The sequence below is a fragment of the Panicum virgatum genome, chromosome 1K (assembly GCF_016808335.1).
Source record: "Panicum virgatum strain AP13 chromosome 1K, P.virgatum_v5, whole genome shotgun sequence".
Lineage (NCBI taxonomy): Eukaryota > Viridiplantae > Streptophyta > Magnoliopsida > Poales > Poaceae > Panicum > Panicum virgatum.
Genome location: NC_053136.1, coordinates 54,737,336 through 54,755,885, shown reverse-complemented (window position 1 = coordinate 54,755,885; position 18,550 = coordinate 54,737,336). Strand labels below are relative to the sequence as shown.

General features: G+C 46.6%; 3 protein-coding genes across 4 annotated transcripts; 2 read left to right on the top strand and 1 right to left on the bottom strand.

Annotated features, from left to right (window-relative positions):
• Nucleotides 1-2,956: 2,956 nt before the first annotated feature.
• On the bottom strand, nt 2,957-6,862 carry LOC120645267 (probable monogalactosyldiacylglycerol synthase 3, chloroplastic). 2 transcript variants are annotated; one of them, XM_039922078.1, is made up of 8 exons: nt 6,309-6,862; nt 6,010-6,182; nt 5,067-5,228; nt 4,847-4,988; nt 4,349-4,573; nt 4,174-4,236; nt 4,000-4,074; nt 2,957-3,550 (listed from the first exon to the last, which is right to left on the bottom strand). In XM_039922078.1, exons 1-8 carry the CDS (start codon nt 6,684-6,686, stop codon nt 3,263-3,265), a joined length of 1,506 nt encoding a protein of 501 aa, XP_039778012.1. In that variant the 5' UTR covers nt 6,687-6,862; the 3' UTR covers nt 2,957-3,262. The 2 variants fall into 2 exon arrangements, with proteins under 2 accessions (XP_039778012.1, XP_039778018.1); XM_039922084.1 differs by having other exon boundaries at nt 3,150-3,550; nt 4,349-4,558; nt 6,309-6,836.
• Nucleotides 6,863-10,344: 3,482 nt separating this feature from the next.
• LOC120645252 (pyrophosphate-energized vacuolar membrane proton pump-like) lies at nt 10,345-13,633 on the top strand. Its single transcript, XM_039922060.1, has 6 exons — nt 10,345-10,730; nt 10,828-11,402; nt 11,530-11,909; nt 12,084-12,170; nt 12,272-12,602; nt 12,696-13,633. The coding sequence occupies exons 1-6, from the start codon at nt 10,493-10,495 to the stop codon at nt 13,371-13,373; spliced, it is 2,289 nt and encodes a 762-aa protein (XP_039777994.1). The 5' UTR covers nt 10,345-10,492; the 3' UTR covers nt 13,374-13,633.
• A 640-nt stretch (nt 13,634-14,273) lies between these two features.
• On the top strand, nt 14,274-17,112 carry LOC120645257 (calcineurin subunit B-like). Its single transcript, XM_039922069.1, has 6 exons — nt 14,274-14,558; nt 14,678-14,802; nt 15,310-15,406; nt 15,551-15,660; nt 16,336-16,410; nt 16,881-17,112. Exons 1-6 carry the CDS (start codon nt 14,489-14,491, stop codon nt 16,929-16,931), a joined length of 528 nt encoding a protein of 175 aa, XP_039778003.1. The 5' UTR covers nt 14,274-14,488; the 3' UTR covers nt 16,932-17,112.
• The last annotated feature ends 1,438 nt before the right edge of the window (nt 17,113-18,550 follow it).

Sequence of the window (18,550 nt, the reverse complement as noted above, 5' to 3'; positions counted from 1 at the left end):
ACCCATGCATGTAGTACTAAATGTAAGTAAATAAAAAAATTAATTGCATAGTTTTGATGTACGTTGCGAGACGAATCTTTTGAGCCTAGTTAGCCTATAATAGAACAATATTTATCACAAACAAACGAAATGTGCTACAATGTACTACAGTGTCCGATGTGACCCTTTCTACCAGATTTTCGTGGATCTAAACACACCCATGCTGGTGATAAGGTTGAGCGGGCCCCTCCTGTGCGGATGAAAAAAGAGCGAAGCTTCCAGGCTTCTTCAGGCAAATAATAAAATTTCTTGAGAGTACATAGTAGTATTGGTTAACACAGAGCAAACAACCTCAAATTTCTTGAGGTACAAAAGCCCAAGGTTATCAGTATCAAGTAGTATTGTTTTATTTTTTGCCTGGGAACATTGTAGTATCGGAATTTTATCGTAGTATCAGAATACTATTAAAATTTTAGATGGATATTTAATATAGCATTCGCGATCTGTTGTACAAATTAATGCAAACAGCATTGATTATGATAAGTTTAAGTAACATTTTTGAAAATTTGAGTCAACTTATTCATACTATTTTCAATCCACCTTATTTTAAATAAGATCTTCATAACATCGTAGTATGGAGAGACTATGATTCATCCAATAGAATTGTATAGAAGTAAACAGTAGGATGAAGACACTACCAAAATTAAAATACTATGTGCGATCGGTATCATTTTGGCTTGGTAGGATCGTACTATCGTAATATAGTAAGATACATATTGATATACTGACAACCTTGCAAAAGTATCGTTGCGGCATGGCGACCGGATCCAGCCAACCATGCGTCGGCCAGGGACCACGCGCCGCTCCCTCGCCAACCCCCCCCCCCCAACCGGTGCGCTGAAGTAGCAGCGCCACCGCCAGTTGGGCACGTCTCGCCGGGCCACATCAATATGTGTGGATGGGGAGTCTAAGACGGACCTGTGGAACGAAGAATGGAGAGGATCTTTACGAAACGAAGGTTGGATACCCGATGGGGGAGGGGGGTAGGGACGAGAACGAGATAAGGAAGAGAGAGAGGTGCTCCAGCGCTACTGCCCGCACTTTTGTGAAATCAACTCGTATCCTGAACTCCTCAGATGTTATGAAAATTACTACGCAATTTGGACCTCTGGTAACTTTTCCTACAACCCCTTGATCTTCGTTGAAATTAATCCGCGCTCCACCCAATAACCTCTTAGTTAATTTCGCAAAAAAAAGAATTTTACCAAATTCAATCCACGATCCAGCCTTTCTCTCATCCATTTTTACAAAAGCAATCTGAAAGTGTCCTAAAATCTAGGCCCACCATATTACATCAATTATTTCATATAAGATGTGTTAAACTTCCAATTCAAACACACAAACGTCTTGAAACTCAAAAAGTGTACAATGTAAAAGTTCTTCAACATTTCAAAACCTACAACTTTGTTACATATCAAATTTTAAAATTCAAAACACTTTTGTAATTTCTTTGTACAAATGTGTACATTTTAACAAAAGATACACTTGAAAAAAAAGTTGCTCAATAATTCAAAATCTAAAACATTTTTATAGAGAAAAATTCAAATTTAAGGTACTTTTACAGTTTGTTTACAAAAGTATTTATATGATCGCATGAGGAAAAAACACGTTACTACAAAATTATCCAATGTATGGTTAGTAGTCTACAAGTTTATGTGCCTTTTAAATTGAATTTTGTACAACATATCCTGTTCATGCCGATCATCATAAAGGCTATCAAAAAAACTTCTCTATCTATGCTTTTGTTCCTATCGAATACCACTGGTGCATCAACTGGCCAACCGCAGCAACGCTGCGGCGTTTTCTAGTTTTTGCCATGGTTGGTCCTATGACGGCACCAAGAATAATGGTTCATGCTCCAGCCGCAGTCGGTACGAAAGAGGCGAAGCAGGAGCATCAGGGCCTTGTTTGGGAATGCTAGTTTTCTAGCACGCACATTTCCCGAAAAAAGAATCTCATATGCATGAAGCACTAAATAAAGTCAAATTGCAAAACCCTTTTAGAGATGAGTGTAACTTTTCGCGACGAATCTAATGACGGTAATTAATCGATGATTTGCTACAGTGATACTACAGTAACCATCCTCTAATCGCGCGGTCAAAGGCCTCATTAGATTCTTCAGGGTCACTAGCACGGGGGTTCTGAAGTTGGTTTTGTAAACTGACTTTGTTTGACACCATAATTAACAGTCAAAATTGTTTACTATTCATTGGTGCTAGAAATCTAGCACCAACCAAACAAGGCCCAGAAAACGCCACCAACTACTAGTAGCTCCCAAATACTGAAACAAGTGCCTCTCAGGAAGTCAGGATCAGGAGAATTCCTGAACATCAAACTCGTCTACCAACAGAAGCAGTGACCCTGTGGCGCCCGGGGGCTCATTTTAATTCCCCCCCTGTGGTAGTTATCCGACGCCACATGTCAGAGCACAGCAGTCAGTAGAAAGGAGCACAGCAGTCACCCGTGACACCTCATATATCTCCGCAGACAAAATTTCCGCTCAAACAATCTGTCATCATATCTTACATGAACGGATCACATGGGTTAGCACATGACAAAGTTGACTTTTCCATGCACAAAACTGAGGCCATGTTTAGTTCCCACCCGTAAACGCAAAATTTTACGAAAAAATCTTGCTAATTTGAAATACTAAATAAAGTCTATTTACAAAACTTTTTTCATAGATAGCCGTAAATCGCGAAACGAATCTAATGAGCCTACTTAATCCATGATTTGTAACAGTGATGCTACAGTAGCCATCCACTAATTATTGATTAATCATAGATTAATTAGCATCATTAGATTCGTCTCACGATTTACAACACATCTGTGCAAAAAAGTTTTATAAATAAAATTCATTTAGTACTTCAAATTAGCAAGATTCCGTCGCAAAAAAAATTTGTGTTTACACGCCAGGGAACTAAACACGGCCTGAGTGTATCTTACAAGCCGCCACCACCACCAAATCTCCCCCCCATTGATGATGAAGGGAGCAAACATGATATGAATGAATGATTTCTGCAAAGTTAACATGAAGCCAACAATAGACACGACCTTTTAGTCAAACCAGCCCCGCCCATATCTACCACGGGAGCGCATGAACTGAAAAGTTGTGAAATGCAGTACAACATCTGGCTCCCTGAAGTTCCATTTCCATGTAGGGGGCAATGCCAAGTTCACAAGGTCAGAGATTGCAGTTCTAGCTATACACAGCTTGATGGCTTCAGATAAGTTGGAGAGGTGTGGTTTCAGGTGATGATATGAAGAAAGATGACGTCAAGGAACTAGAGATCTGTGACATCACGCCTTGCTCCCGAGAGAGCTCATGTATGTCTCTGACAATGTCAAAGACAGCTTCTGGCTGAGCCAATTTCAGTGCATTTTCTGACATTTTTTTCAATTCCTCCGAGTCTGGACCAAACCAACGGGCAACAAGACTAGCAATTTCCTTGGGGCTTTTGGAGAACACGCCTGCACCATTGTCCACAACATAAGGGACATTGCCAACTTCCTGTCATGTAAAGCGCAAGCGTATGTGAGAACATATTGATGAAAATAATTCCTTAGGGCTTCATTTTTAATATATTGCACTCAATCAAAATATAATTATTTCTATGAATAAACGCTTTATTAAGAAAGGTATGTGCAAGCCAATAAAGCCAGCAGGAGTGAAGACAAAGTTTATGTTTTCACAAGATTAAACTTTTCTTAAAATGTAGAAATGGCACATTGAAAAAAAAAGCTTTAGATGGAATGACCAGATAACAAAACAATACCCATAAAAAAAAGCAATCTTACACAGCATCAAAACAAGGTAGCATCCATGCAAGCTTGTAACAAGTAACAACACTGATTCAGACAAATTACGCAGGCTAGATCCTTTCTTAAGGAGATCGTAAATGCAGCATGCTCATTGTGACAATATAAATCCATGACTGCAGAAAGATAGTAGGCACAAACCTGTCCAGGAATGAAATCATTAAGGATTATAGGAAGACCCCTTATCAAGGCTTCAGCAATGGTACCTGGTCCAGCCTAAGGAACCAAACAACAGAAGGGAAGCAAAATAAGAAACAAACCAAAGTCTTCAAAGGGAACAATATTATAAGAATCCAGAACAGTAAGAAGATATACCTTTGTTATAATACAATCACAAGCACCCATCCACTTCTCCATTTGGGTCTCAAATCCTCTAATCTGTTGGTAAAAGAAACCGACAGTGCATGAAGAACACTGTTGTTCTCTGGGCTATGGACAAAACTATTTGGATCCTTCAGAAAGAAGAATAAAAAGAAGCTCTGAGATATACCTTTACTGGTATTTTCCATTCAAGTGCCTGTAGGGAGGAGCTTAGTGTTTTGTTCCGACCACAAATTACAATAAGCTGCCCAATTGGTTTTCCTTGTTCTTTGTCAAACAATGATTCTCCAAGAGCTTTTGCAGTCTTCTTGACAGGACCCATGCCCTCTCCACCTCCCATGAGCAGCACTGCAGGAAGCTCGGGATCCAATTCAAGTTCCTTTCTCAATTCATCCTGGTGAGTAATTGGTTTCACACACGCACACAAAAAGAAATCTTCTGAGTTTCAAAGAAAATTGATGACAACAAATATTTGTATCTAGACATGTCAATGCACAGACAAATATTGCTCTGTTTTCTTGAAACTTGAACAGTGATGCTTATTCATTAAACACAACAGGCCAGAACATTGTAAAATAGATTTTTCTCAGCCTTTTTGAAAGATTACATATGATTCCAATTAAAATGAGCCAGAATAGAAAAATTATAATTAGGGTGAACTAGATACCTTTACAAGAACTGCACGGCAAAATGATGGTCGAATCGGAAGACCGAACACACGGATTTGAGAAGGTTGTAGGTCATCCAATGCTGCCCTCTTGGCAACTTCTTCTGAGGGGCAGTAACATCTATTCACATTGGCATGGAACCTGTATTCTTTTTACTGTCATATCAGGTCAACAAAATGCTTAACAACTTCAGGTTTTCCTTATGATACCTGAACATACCATGTAGGGTGGCAAGTGTTGAGGTCTGTGATGACGGTTACAAAGACTACCCTGTTTTGCAGGCCTTGCCATTTGAGCACCCACAGAGGAATGTGTTGCATGAGGGGGTGGACACTAATTATGATGTCTGGCTTGTACTTCTTCAGTCCAGCCTCCACCTTCCTTCATCCATAAACAGGAAGCCATTCAGAAAAACAAAAGTATAAGCAACAGTACATTTGGCGAGCCATCAGATCATGGTAATACAAAAATGAAACAATTGTATACAAGATGGACAGTTCTGAAAGCACGTATGTTAAGTTAGTGTTGCACAAGGAATGGCAGAACTGCCATGAATTGCAAATTTACAGTAACCCCCAAGAACGAAAAAGTAACCACAGCCAATATGGTGCCAGAGTGGCCAATTTGGTGGCTTCATGCAGATGGCACCACTTGAATTTGTAGAGACCCTTCATGATACTGTCCTACACCCTGCCAAGTGCCAACTCATAGCACCAAGTTGCTAAATATCTCATCTCACTAGCAATTTATCTGTAACTGCATTTAAATTGCAAATTCCATACAATATATGGCAGTGACTTCAGCACCCATATTTTAGCATCTATAGACATGGTCCAACCTCGCAATTTGATGATTGCACTCAAGAGAGTGGACTGGGGACTATAAAATTACTGTCCCAGAATCACGCGTTTCGATCCGACATTATAATAGAAGCATGTGCGATAATGACAAAACTGTTGGGCCATTAGAAAAAAAAACAGTGTTTAGGTGTGCAATGTGCAGTATGCCACCAACAACAGCAACATGGATACAAACCAGAATTGATTTTATATATATACAATCCCGAAGCAGAGAGTGAAACAAGGAAAACGTTCCAAGCACGAATCAACCTCCCAAAAGCAAAGTTATTGGATTGTACAAGAGAGAGACAAAAAATCCTTACTTGGCATAGAATGAGGCGAGAGCAGCGAGGTAGAAGCAATGGACCCATCTAGGAGAGGTGCTGTGGAAGGCCACTTTCCAGAGCTGCACATGCTTCACCATGAACTTGTATGAGCTCTCCATGTTGTTGAGCGGCCAGCCGGCGTGATCCTTGCACAGATCCTGGACGAAGACCTGGCATGCACAAATAATTACAAAATCGTGAGTGCCAGTTGACAGATTCCAGCTCACCAAGTGGCGTATTATTTCAATTCGAAAATATTTACTGCGATGGAACTTGAAATTCTGCAAAGAGCGCACCCGGTACTCGTCGCCGAACTCGATCCGGAAGGCGTCCTTGATGGCCTCCGCGGATGCGCGGTGGCCGCCGCCGGTGTCGCTCATGAGGATGAGGACGTTCTTGGCGCGGTTGGCCCCGAGCTGGACGAGCTCGACGGTGCCCTCCTCCTCCTCCCAGAAGGGCTCGTCGTCGTCCTCGGCCCCGCAAAGCGAGGATACCGAGGCGGACGAGGAGGCGCCGTCCCCGCGTGGCCGGCCCGCGGAGGAGAGCTCGCCGGCGTAGGTGAGGCTCTTGCGCAGCTTGCGCCTCATCCGCTGCTGGTTGTGGTACGCCGCGACGGTCTCCAGCACCGCCTCCCGGATCGACCGCCCCCGCGGCGACGCCATGGACGCCGCCATCGCGGGACAGGAGAGGGGGAGCCGGGGCAGCGAGCCGTCCGGATTCGCTCGCGGCGTGGGAGGAGGTGGGGAGGGAGGGGGGCCGCAAGAGAGAGAAGAAGAAGAAGGGGGCGTTTAAAATTGGGGATCGGAGGGAGGCCTCGGCGGGGCGGGGAAGACAACTGGAATTGGAGGTTGGGGAGGGTGGTGGTTGCTGTCGCGTGTTTTATGTGAGGAGCTCGCCTGGCCTCCGCGTGCGCTTGTTTGTTGCTTGCTTGGGGGGAGGGGATCTCATGATTTGGAGATCGGGAATTTGAAGGAGCTACTGCGCCTCGTGATTGACCGAATTCGCGGGGTTCTACGTGAAAAGAAAGTAGCCTATTAGTTGTAGAACGCACCGGGTTCGGTCAGAAAAAAAAAATGGTTTGGATATATGTATAAAAGTCAGCCTCTAGTAGAAAAATTAGCGGTTCAAGCATCGGCAGAAAATTAGCCTACAGTAAGTACATGCTGACCATGGATTGGTTGAGCAAACATGTGTTTTCAGACTGACCACAATTAAAGTCATGTTTGTGATCTCAACTCAACATCTGTACAGGCAGACCAATCGCGACACAATTCCCTGGCGACTGATTCTCCAAGCCCAAGGTGCGCGCACAAGGCAAGCAATTATGCCAACGAACAAGCCAATTATGCGCATCAAAACACAACGAGATCTTTCAATTGTGCGATCCACGCCCACGCTACCGCGTCACTACCGTCATTTGCTTCCGTCCCTTTTTTTTTTGATTTAGGGCACCCTTACTTTCAGATAAAAGGAGCCGTCATCTTCTCCCTTTGAAGACGTCAATTCCGAAAAAGAAAAAAAAAAGAAACCGGAAGAACTGATGCCGCCACTGGCCTGTTCAACGGAGGTGCGGAAAATAGCTGATGGTGACCGGGTGCAAATACTGGTATTCTCGAGGGCGTCCGTGCGAAAGCAGCCGAATCGTGGCGGCATCAGGAAAAGATCCGGCGGGACGGGAACGTGGTGGGGTGCCATTGCCCTGGATGGCTGCGCGTCCGGATTCCGGAATAATTCCACCCCACCCAGACAGCTGTGTGCCCCCGTGCGCGGCTGTGAGACGAGACGACGCTGTCCCGCTACGTCCGTGCCGCGGGCAATTTTGGGCACGCCGTTTTCCGGCGGAACAGAACAGAACAGGGGCCAAGGAAAACCAAACGGGGTTGAGTTGAGTCGGGTCCAAGTAAGTCTTGCCCAACATAACATAGATGGGGGGCAGTGGCGGACCTAGGATTTCTAAGTAGGGTATTCCTTAAAAAAAAAGACCAGCTACAATGGTCTAAATGAAGTATTTTGGTTCAAGCGTACTGAGTATACATATCAAATTATCTATACATATATTTAATTTGTTTTTCTGGCAGCAGGGTATTCTTAGGAATATAGGGGCATCAATACTAGGTCCGCCCCTGATGGGGGGTGTTGACGGGACGGCCTCTGCTCTGCTTGGATCGGATGGATTACGTGCAAGACTGGTGCCTGGTGCGCTCGAGGCATAACATGGCTTGGAAGCTTGGAGAACGTTCCTCCTCTCGGTGTTCATTCCCGTTGCCGTTTGAAAGGGTCCGTTCATGGCTTGCTTGACGCTTGAGCCATTCAGATTCAGCCATCGCAAAACGAGCTGAAAAGGGTAAAAAGACAAGGAAATGAGGTGACAACTCTTTTCTTGCCTTCGGACGTCATGGAATGTTTTGCCTTATCCCTCTCCGCAGATCTTAAACCGATCCCTCATCGACGTCGTCAGTGTCGGCAAAGAGCCGGTTCCGTGAAGTTTCGAACAGACCTGCCGGAACCGAATTGGCCGATCGGTACGCGGAATAGTTTTTCTGTCGCACGCTGCAGTGTTATCCGTTGTTGTCGCGCGGTCAATCAGCGTCACGTCACACAGCGACTCCTGAGCGCTTAATTTTGTTTTGCCAGACTGATTGACTGGTGTAATCAGGGCGGGGGAGTGTGGAGATCAAGCCGAGGACGTACAACTATCACCACGAGACACCCTCAGCCCGATTCTGACACGGGCCTCATGGGTCTCCCTACTGAACTCTAGAGATCTTCGGCAGGATACGGGCCTCTGGGCCTCATCGACTTTTGTATCCGTGGTCGGTCCGTGTTGTATGGCGCAGCGCACATGCAAAAATGTAACCCTTTGCAGGTGTTTCCGCAAGTGTTTCCGGAACTCGGCCCCTGGATTAGCAATTATCAGATACTTAAAAAATGGGGTGCCTTTTCGTATGATATTGAATCGTCAACCTTATACAATGGCGTGTCACCCTTTGCAGGTCCAGGATGATGACATGGGTCGTCCTAGGGCCAACAGTTTTTCACGAAACATGGAGCAGCAATTCATACAATTCTCCTGCAGAATTTAAAAACAGTTCAGATCATAGAAAGAGATCTTGATGTTGTAGAGAGCTGTTGCGAGGCCGCATCAGTTTTTTGTGTTTCTTGTTCGTTAATAGAGCCATTACTACTCTACTGGTGCGGGGGCATGCATTGGCTTCGTTGAGTCGTCGGTGCAGTTCAGAGTGGAGCGAAGATTCAGTTCAAGTGTTCCTCAGTTTTGAATTTTGATTACCATGGAGATCATAGGAAAAGAACCGAAGCATTGGTCCTCAGTCCAATTCAGCCGTGTCTTTTTCTCGAACACGAATACATGTAGCTGTACAGTAGGATCAAGTTAGCTGCATTGCACTTAAACACTGTCAGACCTTCTTCAGCAAGCGCACAGCCAAGTAACTACCAAGGTGCGAAGCAGCCGCTCCGCACTTCAAGCCCCAGTGCAGTGCACACTTCGACGTCTGATGTTCAATTTCAATCACTCTGACGGTAACGCTGTCGTCTGTCGATCGGCCGGCCCCTGCGCTGAAACAACAAACTGCTGTGGCCGCGGGAACGGAAACAGCTGACGCCGAGTGCAGTGACCTCTGCCTGCGCTGCGACCCCGGCCGCGAAGGCGCCGCCTCAGTTTAGTTAATTTACCCGGCGCGCAGAGGCGAAAACGGCTACCGCTCCTGCCGTCGCCGGTCGCCGTCGGAGGAAAACCGGTGGCGTCGCCGAGGATTCAACGCGACACCGGCGGCGCCGCGCTATCCGTCTGCTGCTGACCGCAGGCAGGCCGGAGGAAAACTACAGGCGACGGATAAGGACGGCCGCTATCCAAGAAACCGCGAGCACGCGACGTCAGCCCCCGCGGCCTTGTCTTTCCACAAATTTCACCCTTCCCACTTGGCATTCCCGTTGGACCAATCCTCCTGGACCTGGTTTTCTTTCATTTTTTTTCTTTGGCGCGATGGGACTGGATCACAAGTTCACAACCATCTTAGCTTGGATTTTTTTTTGAAAAAAAAAATATCTTACCTTGGTGACGACAATCAACACAGCTTGATTACGTGACAATGCTGTCTCAAAAATATAATAATAATGAGGAATGAGCGCACTCAGCAGCGAAGGCAAAACCAAAATCCAATTCATTTTCCTTTTGAAAATTTTAAATTCAATTCACTTTTATTGCCCTCAATTTGCTCCATTCGGGTGTCACCTGCTGCCCTCCGTGCACACCAGAGACCCGACAGCTCCGACGCAGCTATATAAACTCGGCACCTCCGATCCGAAGACCGCCAGAAAGAAAGAAAGAGTACACTGCACCACCGCACACAGCGCACCAGAGGCACACGCTGACACGCATCATATCTGCACAAGCTCCAGCTTCCTTCCGGCTCCTCAAGTGCTAAGCGCGCTTCGATCGGCCGCGGCGTTTCGTTCGACAATGGCGATCCTGTCGGACGCCGCCACCCAGGTGCTCGTCCCGCTCGCCGCGGTCGTCGGCATCGCCTTCGCCGTCGCGCAGTGGGTGCTCGTCTCGCGCGTCAAACTCTCGCCGTCCGCGCGCGGCGGCGCCAGGGACAAGGACGTGCTCGGCGAGTCGCTCATCGAGGAGGAGGAGGGCCTCAACGACCACAACGTCGTCGTCAGGTGCGCCGAGATCCAGAACGCCATCGCCCAAGGTGAGCGCGCGCGCTGCCGGTGCCGGCCTCAATTGATCATCATCCGAGACTTGCTTGCTTCACACGTGCGCCGCCTGACGTCTCTGATGGTGCGCAGGAGCCACATCGTTCCTCTTCACCGAGTACCAATACGTCGGCATCTTCATGTCCATCTTCGCCGTCGTCATCTTCGTCTTCCTCGGCTCCGTCGAGGGGTTCAGCACGAGGGGCCACCCCTGCACGTACAGCAAGGACAGGGAGTGCAAGCCCGCTCTCTTCAACGCCCTCTTCAGCACCGTCTCCTTCCTGCTCGGGGCCGTCACCTCCGTGGTGTCTGGCTTCCTCGGGATGAAGATCGCCACGTACGCCAACGCCCGGACCACTCTGGAGGCCAGGAAAGGCGTCGGCAAGGCCTTCATCACCGCGTTCCGCTCCGGCGCGGTGATGGGGTTCTTGCTGGCGTCGAACGGCCTCCTGGTGCTCTACATCGCCATTAACCTGTTTAAGCTGTATTACGGCGACGATTGGGAGGGTCTGTTCGAGTCCATCACCGGGTATGGCCTTGGTGGATCTTCGATGGCGCTGTTTGGAAGGGTGGGAGGCGGGATCTACACCAAGGCGGCCGACGTGGGCGCTGATCTTGTTGGCAAAGTTGAGAGGAACATTCCTGAAGATGATCCCAGGAACCCCGCAGTAAGTTTCTTGATTTTGTCTACCTACTAATAATGCATCTCTTCATCGATTTGATCTGATTGATGCACAGCTTTTTCATTTTTCATCGTTCCTTTTACTTGCTGAACTTGCAACTTCTGTTTCTCAGGTGATTGCTGACAACGTCGGAGATAACGTTGGTGACATCGCTGGAATGGGCTCGGATCTGTTTGGGTCATATGCTGAATCTTCCTGCGCTGCCCTTGTCGTGGCATCCATTTCCTCGTTCGGGGTCAACCACGATTTCACTGGGATGTGCTACCCGCTGCTAGTCAGCTCCGTTGGCATCATTGTCTGCCTGATCACCACGCTCTTTGCAACCGACATCTTTGAGATAAAGGCTGTAAAAGAGATTGAGCCTGCACTGAAGAAGCAGCTCATCATTTCGACAGCCCTGATGACTGTCGGCATCGCGCTGATCAGTTGGTTGGCACTCCCAGCTAAATTCACAATCTTCAATTTTGGTGAACAGAAAGAAGTTAGCAACTGGTAAGACATACAGTAGTTTGATGATTGGGGAGTTGGCAAACAACAAGTTTTGAGGAGAAAATATTAGAAACTCTTGGAGATGCTCTTAGTGATGCTTGTTTGTTACTCCCATCCCAGCTAGTTTGATGAAATGCGCTGTCTTCTTCTGATAATTGCAACGGCACCACTTTGCAGGGGCTTGTTCTTATGTGTTGCAATTGGTCTCTGGGCTGGCTTGATCATTGGCTATGTGACAGAATACTATACTAGCAATGCATACAGGCAAGAAATTCTGCAGTTCATTTATTTATAGAAAAAAAATTCATCAGTAAGATGGTAGTGTTCTAATCCATGGTGCTAACTGCTCACTTGCTACGCTGCAGTCCTGTGCAAGATGTCGCCGATGCCTGCAGAACTGGTGCCGCCACCAATGTCATATTCGGCCTTGCTCTGGGCTACAAATCCGTCATAATCCCCATCTTCGCCATTGCTGTTGGCATCTACGTCAGTTTCACCATTGCCGCGATGTACGGAATTGCCATGGCTGCTCTCGGCATGCTGAGCACAATTGCGACGGGTCTTTCCATCGATGCTTACGGTCCTATCAGTGACAATGCCGGTGGCATTGCTGAGATGGCAGGGATGAGCCACAGGATTCGTGAGAGGACTGATGCGCTCGACGCTGCTGGGAACACGACTGCTGCCATTGGAAAGGTAATTCAGATGGATGTATTTCAGCTACTACCCGTTTGTTCCAAGAACAATTATAATGTTTGGGAGGGAAAAAAAATGATTTTTCCGTTGCAGGGATTCGCCATCGGATCAGCTGCTCTGGTATCGCTGGCCCTGTTCGGGGCGTTCGTGAGCAGGGCCGGGGTGAAGGTGGTGGACGTGCTGTCCCCGAAGGTGATCATCGGCCTGGTGGTGGGCGCCATGCTCCCCTACTGGTTCTCGGCCATGACGATGAAGAGCGTGGGCAAGGCGGCGCTGGAGATGGTGGAGGAGGTCCGGCGGCAGTTCAACACCATCCCGGGGCTGATGGAGGGCACGGCCAAGCCGGACTACGCCAACTGCGTCAAGATCTCCACCGACGCCTCCATCAGGCAGATGATCCCGCCGGGGGCGCTGGTGATGCTGACGCCCCTGGTGGTGGGCACCTTGTTCGGCGTGCAGACGCTCTCCGGCGTCCTCGCCGGCGCCCTGGTCTCCGGCGTGCAGGTGGCCATCTCCGCCTCCAACACCGGCGGCGCCTGGGACAACGCGAAGAAGTACATCGAGGCGGGGGCGAGCGAGCACGCGCGGGCGCTGGGGCCCAAGGGCTCCGACTGCCACAAGGCGGCGGTGATCGGGGACACCATCGGGGACCCGCTCAAGGACACGTCCGGCCCCTCGCTCAACATCCTCATCAAGCTCATGGCCGTCGAGTCCCTCGTCTTCGCGCCCTTCTTCGCCACCCACGGCGGCATCCTCTTCAAGCTCTTCTAGCAGCAGCAGAGCTCAGCTACCTATACCGCGGATGATTTTGGTTTTGGATTACTCTGATTCTGATCCGGCGCGTGTCAATAAAGCCAACCCCTGCAGCAGAGGACGACGGTGCTAGTAGTTGGTCTCCTTGTATAGAAAATAGTAGCTCAAAGTTTGCCGTGTGTGTGTCGTGTCAACCTTTCTACCTGCGGGTGTTGGAATGTAGCATACTAACATGTGTGTGTGCATATTTTGCTTGGTGAATGTAACATTGATCAGAATCTTCTGAAGAAAAAGAAAGAACAGGGACCCCTCCCAAAGTAGGATATCGACTTGGGTTGGGCCTGATACAAGGCATCCTCAGTCTGGCCCAGTCCATCCAATAAAGCCGCGAGGTCCATGACACGTAGGCTCATCAATGCTCGGTCCCTCAAAAAAAAAAATCAATGCTCGGTCGCATTGGCTCTCGGGCAATCAGAATTTCGGCACCACCTGGAGCAGCAGCAGAGCCGCCGGGGCGGGACCAGAATATGCGGGCGATGGCCTTGTTTGGCAACGCTAGGATTCTAGCGCGCACAAATCCCGAAAAAAAAATTTCGCATGCATGAAGCACTAAATGAAGTCTATTTGCAAAATCTTTTTAGGGATGGGTGTAACTTTTCGCGACAAATCTAATGATGGTAATTAATCGATGATTTGCTACAGTGGTGCTACAGTAACCATCCTCTAACCGCGCGGTCAAAGACCTCATTAGATTCTTCAGGGTCACTAGCGCGGGGGTTCTGAAGTTGGTTTTGTAAACTGACTTTATTTGACACTATAATTAACAATCAAAGTGACACTATTCACTAGCGCTAGAATCCTAGCGCGCATCCAAACAAGGCCGATATACTCCTACCTGGCGTCGTCGCCTGGTGCGATCGCGCGGCTCCTCCCAGGCTCTCCTGCTGCTAACGGGCGCGGCCTGCCTGGCCCACTTCTCGTCTCCATCGACGCCGCCGCCCATTTCATTTCAGAGCGATAGGGAGGATCAGGTTAAATAACCGACCCATCCGCCGGGGAGCGCTCTTCCTTCGGTTCCAATTCCAACGGCAACAACAGCGGCGGGAAAGGAGGAGAGGGCAAGGGGAGGAGCCATGGGTAACGCGTCGTCGATGCTGACCCAGTACGACATCGAGGAGGTCCAGGAGCACTGCAACTACCTCTGTGAGCAGCCTTCTGTCTCCCCGGATTTGATGCCCTTTCTTCTACTGTTGTACTGTTTGGTTCGGTGATTGCGGTTTTTTTTTGTGATGATGAAACGACGCTGATGGGTTCTTCAACAGTCTCTCAGCAGGAGATCGTGTCCCTGTACGAGCGGTTCTGCCAGCTCGACCGCAGCGCCAAGGGCTTCATCTCCGAGGACGAGTTCCTCTCCATCCCCGAGTTCTCCCTCAACCCGCTCTCCAAGGTCCGATCCACTTCCTTTCTCCTGGCCCCACCTGTTTCGTCCCGAATAAGTTTCATGTCATCAATATTTGCAGTCCTATTTTTGCAATTATTTCCAAGAGAGGAATGTTGTGATTTTGTCCCATTCTTTTTCGTGGCAAATCCGTCAATTGGGCTGTACTGCAGATTTGCTGAAGAACATTTTCAGCTATGCTCACAAGAGCAACTTCACCGAGAGGATGCACAGCTAGAGCACTATACATAAAACCTGAGTGTACGTCTAAGCTTTTGTGGCAGAGTATGCCATCACACTCTGAATTAGTACCGTGCAATGTAAAGAAGTCACTTCCAACAAGAAGTTAACTAGCTCGAGATTTAAAAAATAGATACTTCAGTTTCCCTTTTGCTACTCTACTAATTTGTGGATATAAAAAGTTAGATGACAAAGTTCAACCAGGACAAACACTGTACTGATTCGAATTATGTTGCTCTCGATTGCCATTTTGAGTTTCTCTTTATTTGTTTTCAGAGGTTGCTACGTATGGTTGATGGATTGAACTTTAAGGATTTTGTTGCCTTTCTTTCTACTTTCAGTGCAAAGGCCAGTCTTCGGCAGAAGATCGAACGTAATCCCTAACTATCATGTTTGTATTTCGTTATTTCCTTTCCGTTTGAGTATTTGATCTTTAATTAAAAGCAACGGGATCTTGAACGAGGAAGTCCTCAGTCCTAGTGATCATTCACTCAAATTTTCCTTTTCCGTGAAGCAGTAATATTTAAGGTTTACGACATCGATGGCAAGGGAAAAGTAACCTTCAAGGACCTGCTAGAAGTTTTACTTGACCTAACAGGGTCGTTCATGTCTGATGAACAAAGAGAGGTACTCACATGTCATTTCACAAAATTTTGTATTTTGTTACCGATGTAAAGAAACACTGACATTAAACTGCAGGTTTTTTTAGAGTCGCATAAAGTGGAAATAACATGGTTTGCAGTCCATTTATGTGCACTGTATAAAGATAGTTTGCACATATTTTGGAATGTGATTAAAATAAGAGTTTACGAGGCCATATTGTATTCCTAAGAGATGAAAATCCAGAAATATACTCTTTCTATGCATTCTTAACCTGCAACAAGTATTCTCTCTTGCCATTTTCCTAGTAAACAGAGGAGTCATTTTGATATTTCCCCCATTCTTATCCAATTTTTGTTCAGAAGAGTACATCTTCGATGGCTTCTTTATTTAAAATGTTAGTAAGACATGGTACTCAATTAAATTGTGTTTGCATATAGCATACCTTTTGTATTTTCTTCAAAGGTGTTTATGTGTTCGGAACTGACTAGCATACTAGCTCAAATTTTCTTTTCACGAAAAGATAAAAGAGGTACCGCTAGGTATATGAATTGTGAGGTACCAAAATTTCGTACCTAATGTACCTAATTAATATTTTTTGGTACATTTTCAAGGACCGTAAAAAGGCTATTGTGTGTTTTTTTTTGAATATATGGAAGTAGAATATCAATGTGAGACAAATCATATTATGATGCCTTGCAGCAAGTAGTAACTAAGGTACTAGAAGAAGCGGGGTACACCAAGGATTGCTCATTTTCAGTAGAAGACTTTATCCAGGTACAGGAACCCTTTTCTGTCTCCTCAGCATAGCTTCTATATATCTACTATTCTCCAATATGCTTACTATACTACTGTGCTCTGTAAATTTTGTGACCTTGTTATATACTCGCAGGTACTCCCTCCGTTCCAAATTATAAGTCATTCCAAGAATTTTGGAGAGTCAAACCATCTGAAAGTTTGACCAAAATTATAGAGAGAAATATAAAGATTTATGGCATCAAATAGGTGCACTATGAAAATATAGCTAACAAAGAATCTAATGATACTTAATTGATATCATAAATATTATTATCTTGTCATATAAATTTGGTCAGACTTGAAAAACTTTGACTCTCCAAGATTCTTGGAATGACTTATAATTTGAAACGGAGGGAGTAGCACTTATCAGAATATATCTTTTTGGTCAATAAGTCTTTTGTATGTACTTCTAGACCTTGTCTGAAAACATCTTGGTGCTGCTGTTTCAGATTATCGACCATCCTGGGCTAAAGATGGAGGTGGAAGTGCCAATTGATTAGTGAAAACACTGCAGATTTCAGAAAATTAGTTTAATCTGCAAGGACATAGTGTCCATACTCGATGACATGTAACAGGATAATGGCACCAGCATTAGTTGTCCTATTTGTGACCAGTTCACGTGCCTAAATTTTCGTTTACTCTGATGAAACAACTAGCTTTCGTCTTTGTTTAGCCCTTGTAGATGCAGTAATCCTTGTTTAAGCAATCTACCCTCACGGGTATAGCTAATTTCATGCATAGCATAGCAGGCCCATGGGAGGCTTCGGCACGATAACCATTGGGCCGGGAAACGCGGGTTCCCTAGTCGATTTAGCCATTGGGCCGTTTCAATGTAGCGCGGCTTGCGCCGGAGGCGGTTCGTGCGAACGGCGAAAGATGAGCTGGTTGGTGTATCTGAGTCGTCTGTTCGCAATGGTGCTAGGGCTTCGAGGCCATATCAGTAGAGGCTGCGAACATCTCGCCCAAAAGTCCGCCCTCGCGCCGACATCGCCGAGATCTCGAGAGCTCATTAGCCGAGCGACGCGACGATGTCTGGGGGTGGGGGTGAGAAGGTGAAGCAGTCGGTCATGAGAGAGGAAAGGGGTGAGAAGGTGAAGCAGTCGGTCATGAGAGAGGAAAGGCTCCTAAGCTGTACATGCCTGCCTGCAATTGCTCAGCCCTTGTCTGCTTCGACTGCCGTGAACAAGTGAACATTTATCACTGTTATGCACATCACCGTTTTGAGAAATTTCCTCTCTTGGGTCTTTGTGTGGCTATTCCGGGTTTTAAATTGGACTCTCGAGAGCTTTGCTAAGTTGTTGATGTTGCGACTTGAGAATTGAGTTTTGAATTGCTTAGTTCAGAATGGGGGCTTTTTGCTTCATGTCAGAAACACAATTCCTTTGCTGTGGGGAGCATAACTTTTGCTTGGCCAAGCACTGTGATCGCCTATGCCGTGCCGAGGTGCGCAGCTCGTGACCTTAATCTTTGTAGGTACGCCTATGAATTGGCGATGTGCAGATAGTACAATTGAAGTGCAGAATTCTGAACTGCTTGCAGTTGCAGAGCCGACGACCTCCATTTTTTTTTCTTTTTGAAAAGGACATGAACTTCATTGGCAAACAATGGTCAGACCGTCAGAGTTGGAGATCATGGGGGACGATGCTTGGTTGATGTCGGCTGTCGGCAATAATTGGCGCCTCCAAAATTTTGGCGCAAAACAATCAGACCTTAAATACCGCAGGATCGATGGGCAGTCACCGAGGACCCCGGTGTCTGCACAAGTTGGGCCGAAAGCGAATTAGAGCTCGCTGTCGGTGAGGGACAGGGTCGACATGGACTCCCCCATACCAGCAAGAGTTCTTCTGTAGTTACTACAGTGACAAATAGTGCTAGCAATGAAGCAATGGATACGTGAAGAAATTCTAAAATATCTCACCCTCTTTTCCCCATGTTGAAGATAATAAAAACACAACTTTGTTTGCAGAGAAGAAACAACTTTCTGGGATTCGCCAATCGCCTCAAACAAGTGTGTTTGGTCTTTTCTCTCATATTCCTTTCCTGTCTCTTCCAACCGTGACATGATTCCTAGCCCAACTTGTCGCCTTTTAATGATTTCTCAAACAAAATGAGAGATATG

Excerpts from the sequence above, each read along its gene's own strand:
- LOC120645267 (XM_039922078.1), bottom strand. The coding sequence starts at position 6,686 with ATGGCGGCGTCCATGGCGTCGCCGCGGGGGCGGTCGATCCGGGAGGCG. Across the intron at positions 4,574-4,846 it reads GCCGTGCAGTTCTTGTAAAG|GATGAATTGAGAAAGGAACT; the intron begins GTATCTAGTTCA and ends ATTACTCACCAG. Across the intron at positions 4,075-4,173 it reads GTGATTGTATTATAACAAAG|GCTGGACCAGGTACCATTGC; the intron begins GTATATCTTCTT and ends TTGGTTCCTTAG.
- LOC120645252 (XM_039922060.1), top strand. The coding sequence starts at position 10,493 with ATGGCGATCCTGTCGGACGCCGCCACCCAGGTGCTCGTCCCGCTCGCC. Across the intron at positions 10,731-10,827 it reads CCAGAACGCCATCGCCCAAG|GAGCCACATCGTTCCTCTTC; the intron begins GTGAGCGCGCGC and ends GATGGTGCGCAG. Across the intron at positions 12,171-12,271 it reads TATACTAGCAATGCATACAG|TCCTGTGCAAGATGTCGCCG; the intron begins GCAAGAAATTCT and ends GCTACGCTGCAG.
- LOC120645257 (XM_039922069.1), top strand. The coding sequence starts at position 14,489 with ATGGGTAACGCGTCGTCGATGCTGACCCAGTACGACATCGAGGAGGTC. Across the intron at positions 14,803-15,309 it reads CCCTCAACCCGCTCTCCAAG|AGGTTGCTACGTATGGTTGA; the intron begins GTCCGATCCACT and ends ATTTGTTTTCAG. Across the intron at positions 16,411-16,880 it reads CAGTAGAAGACTTTATCCAG|ATTATCGACCATCCTGGGCT; the intron begins GTACAGGAACCC and ends CTGCTGTTTCAG.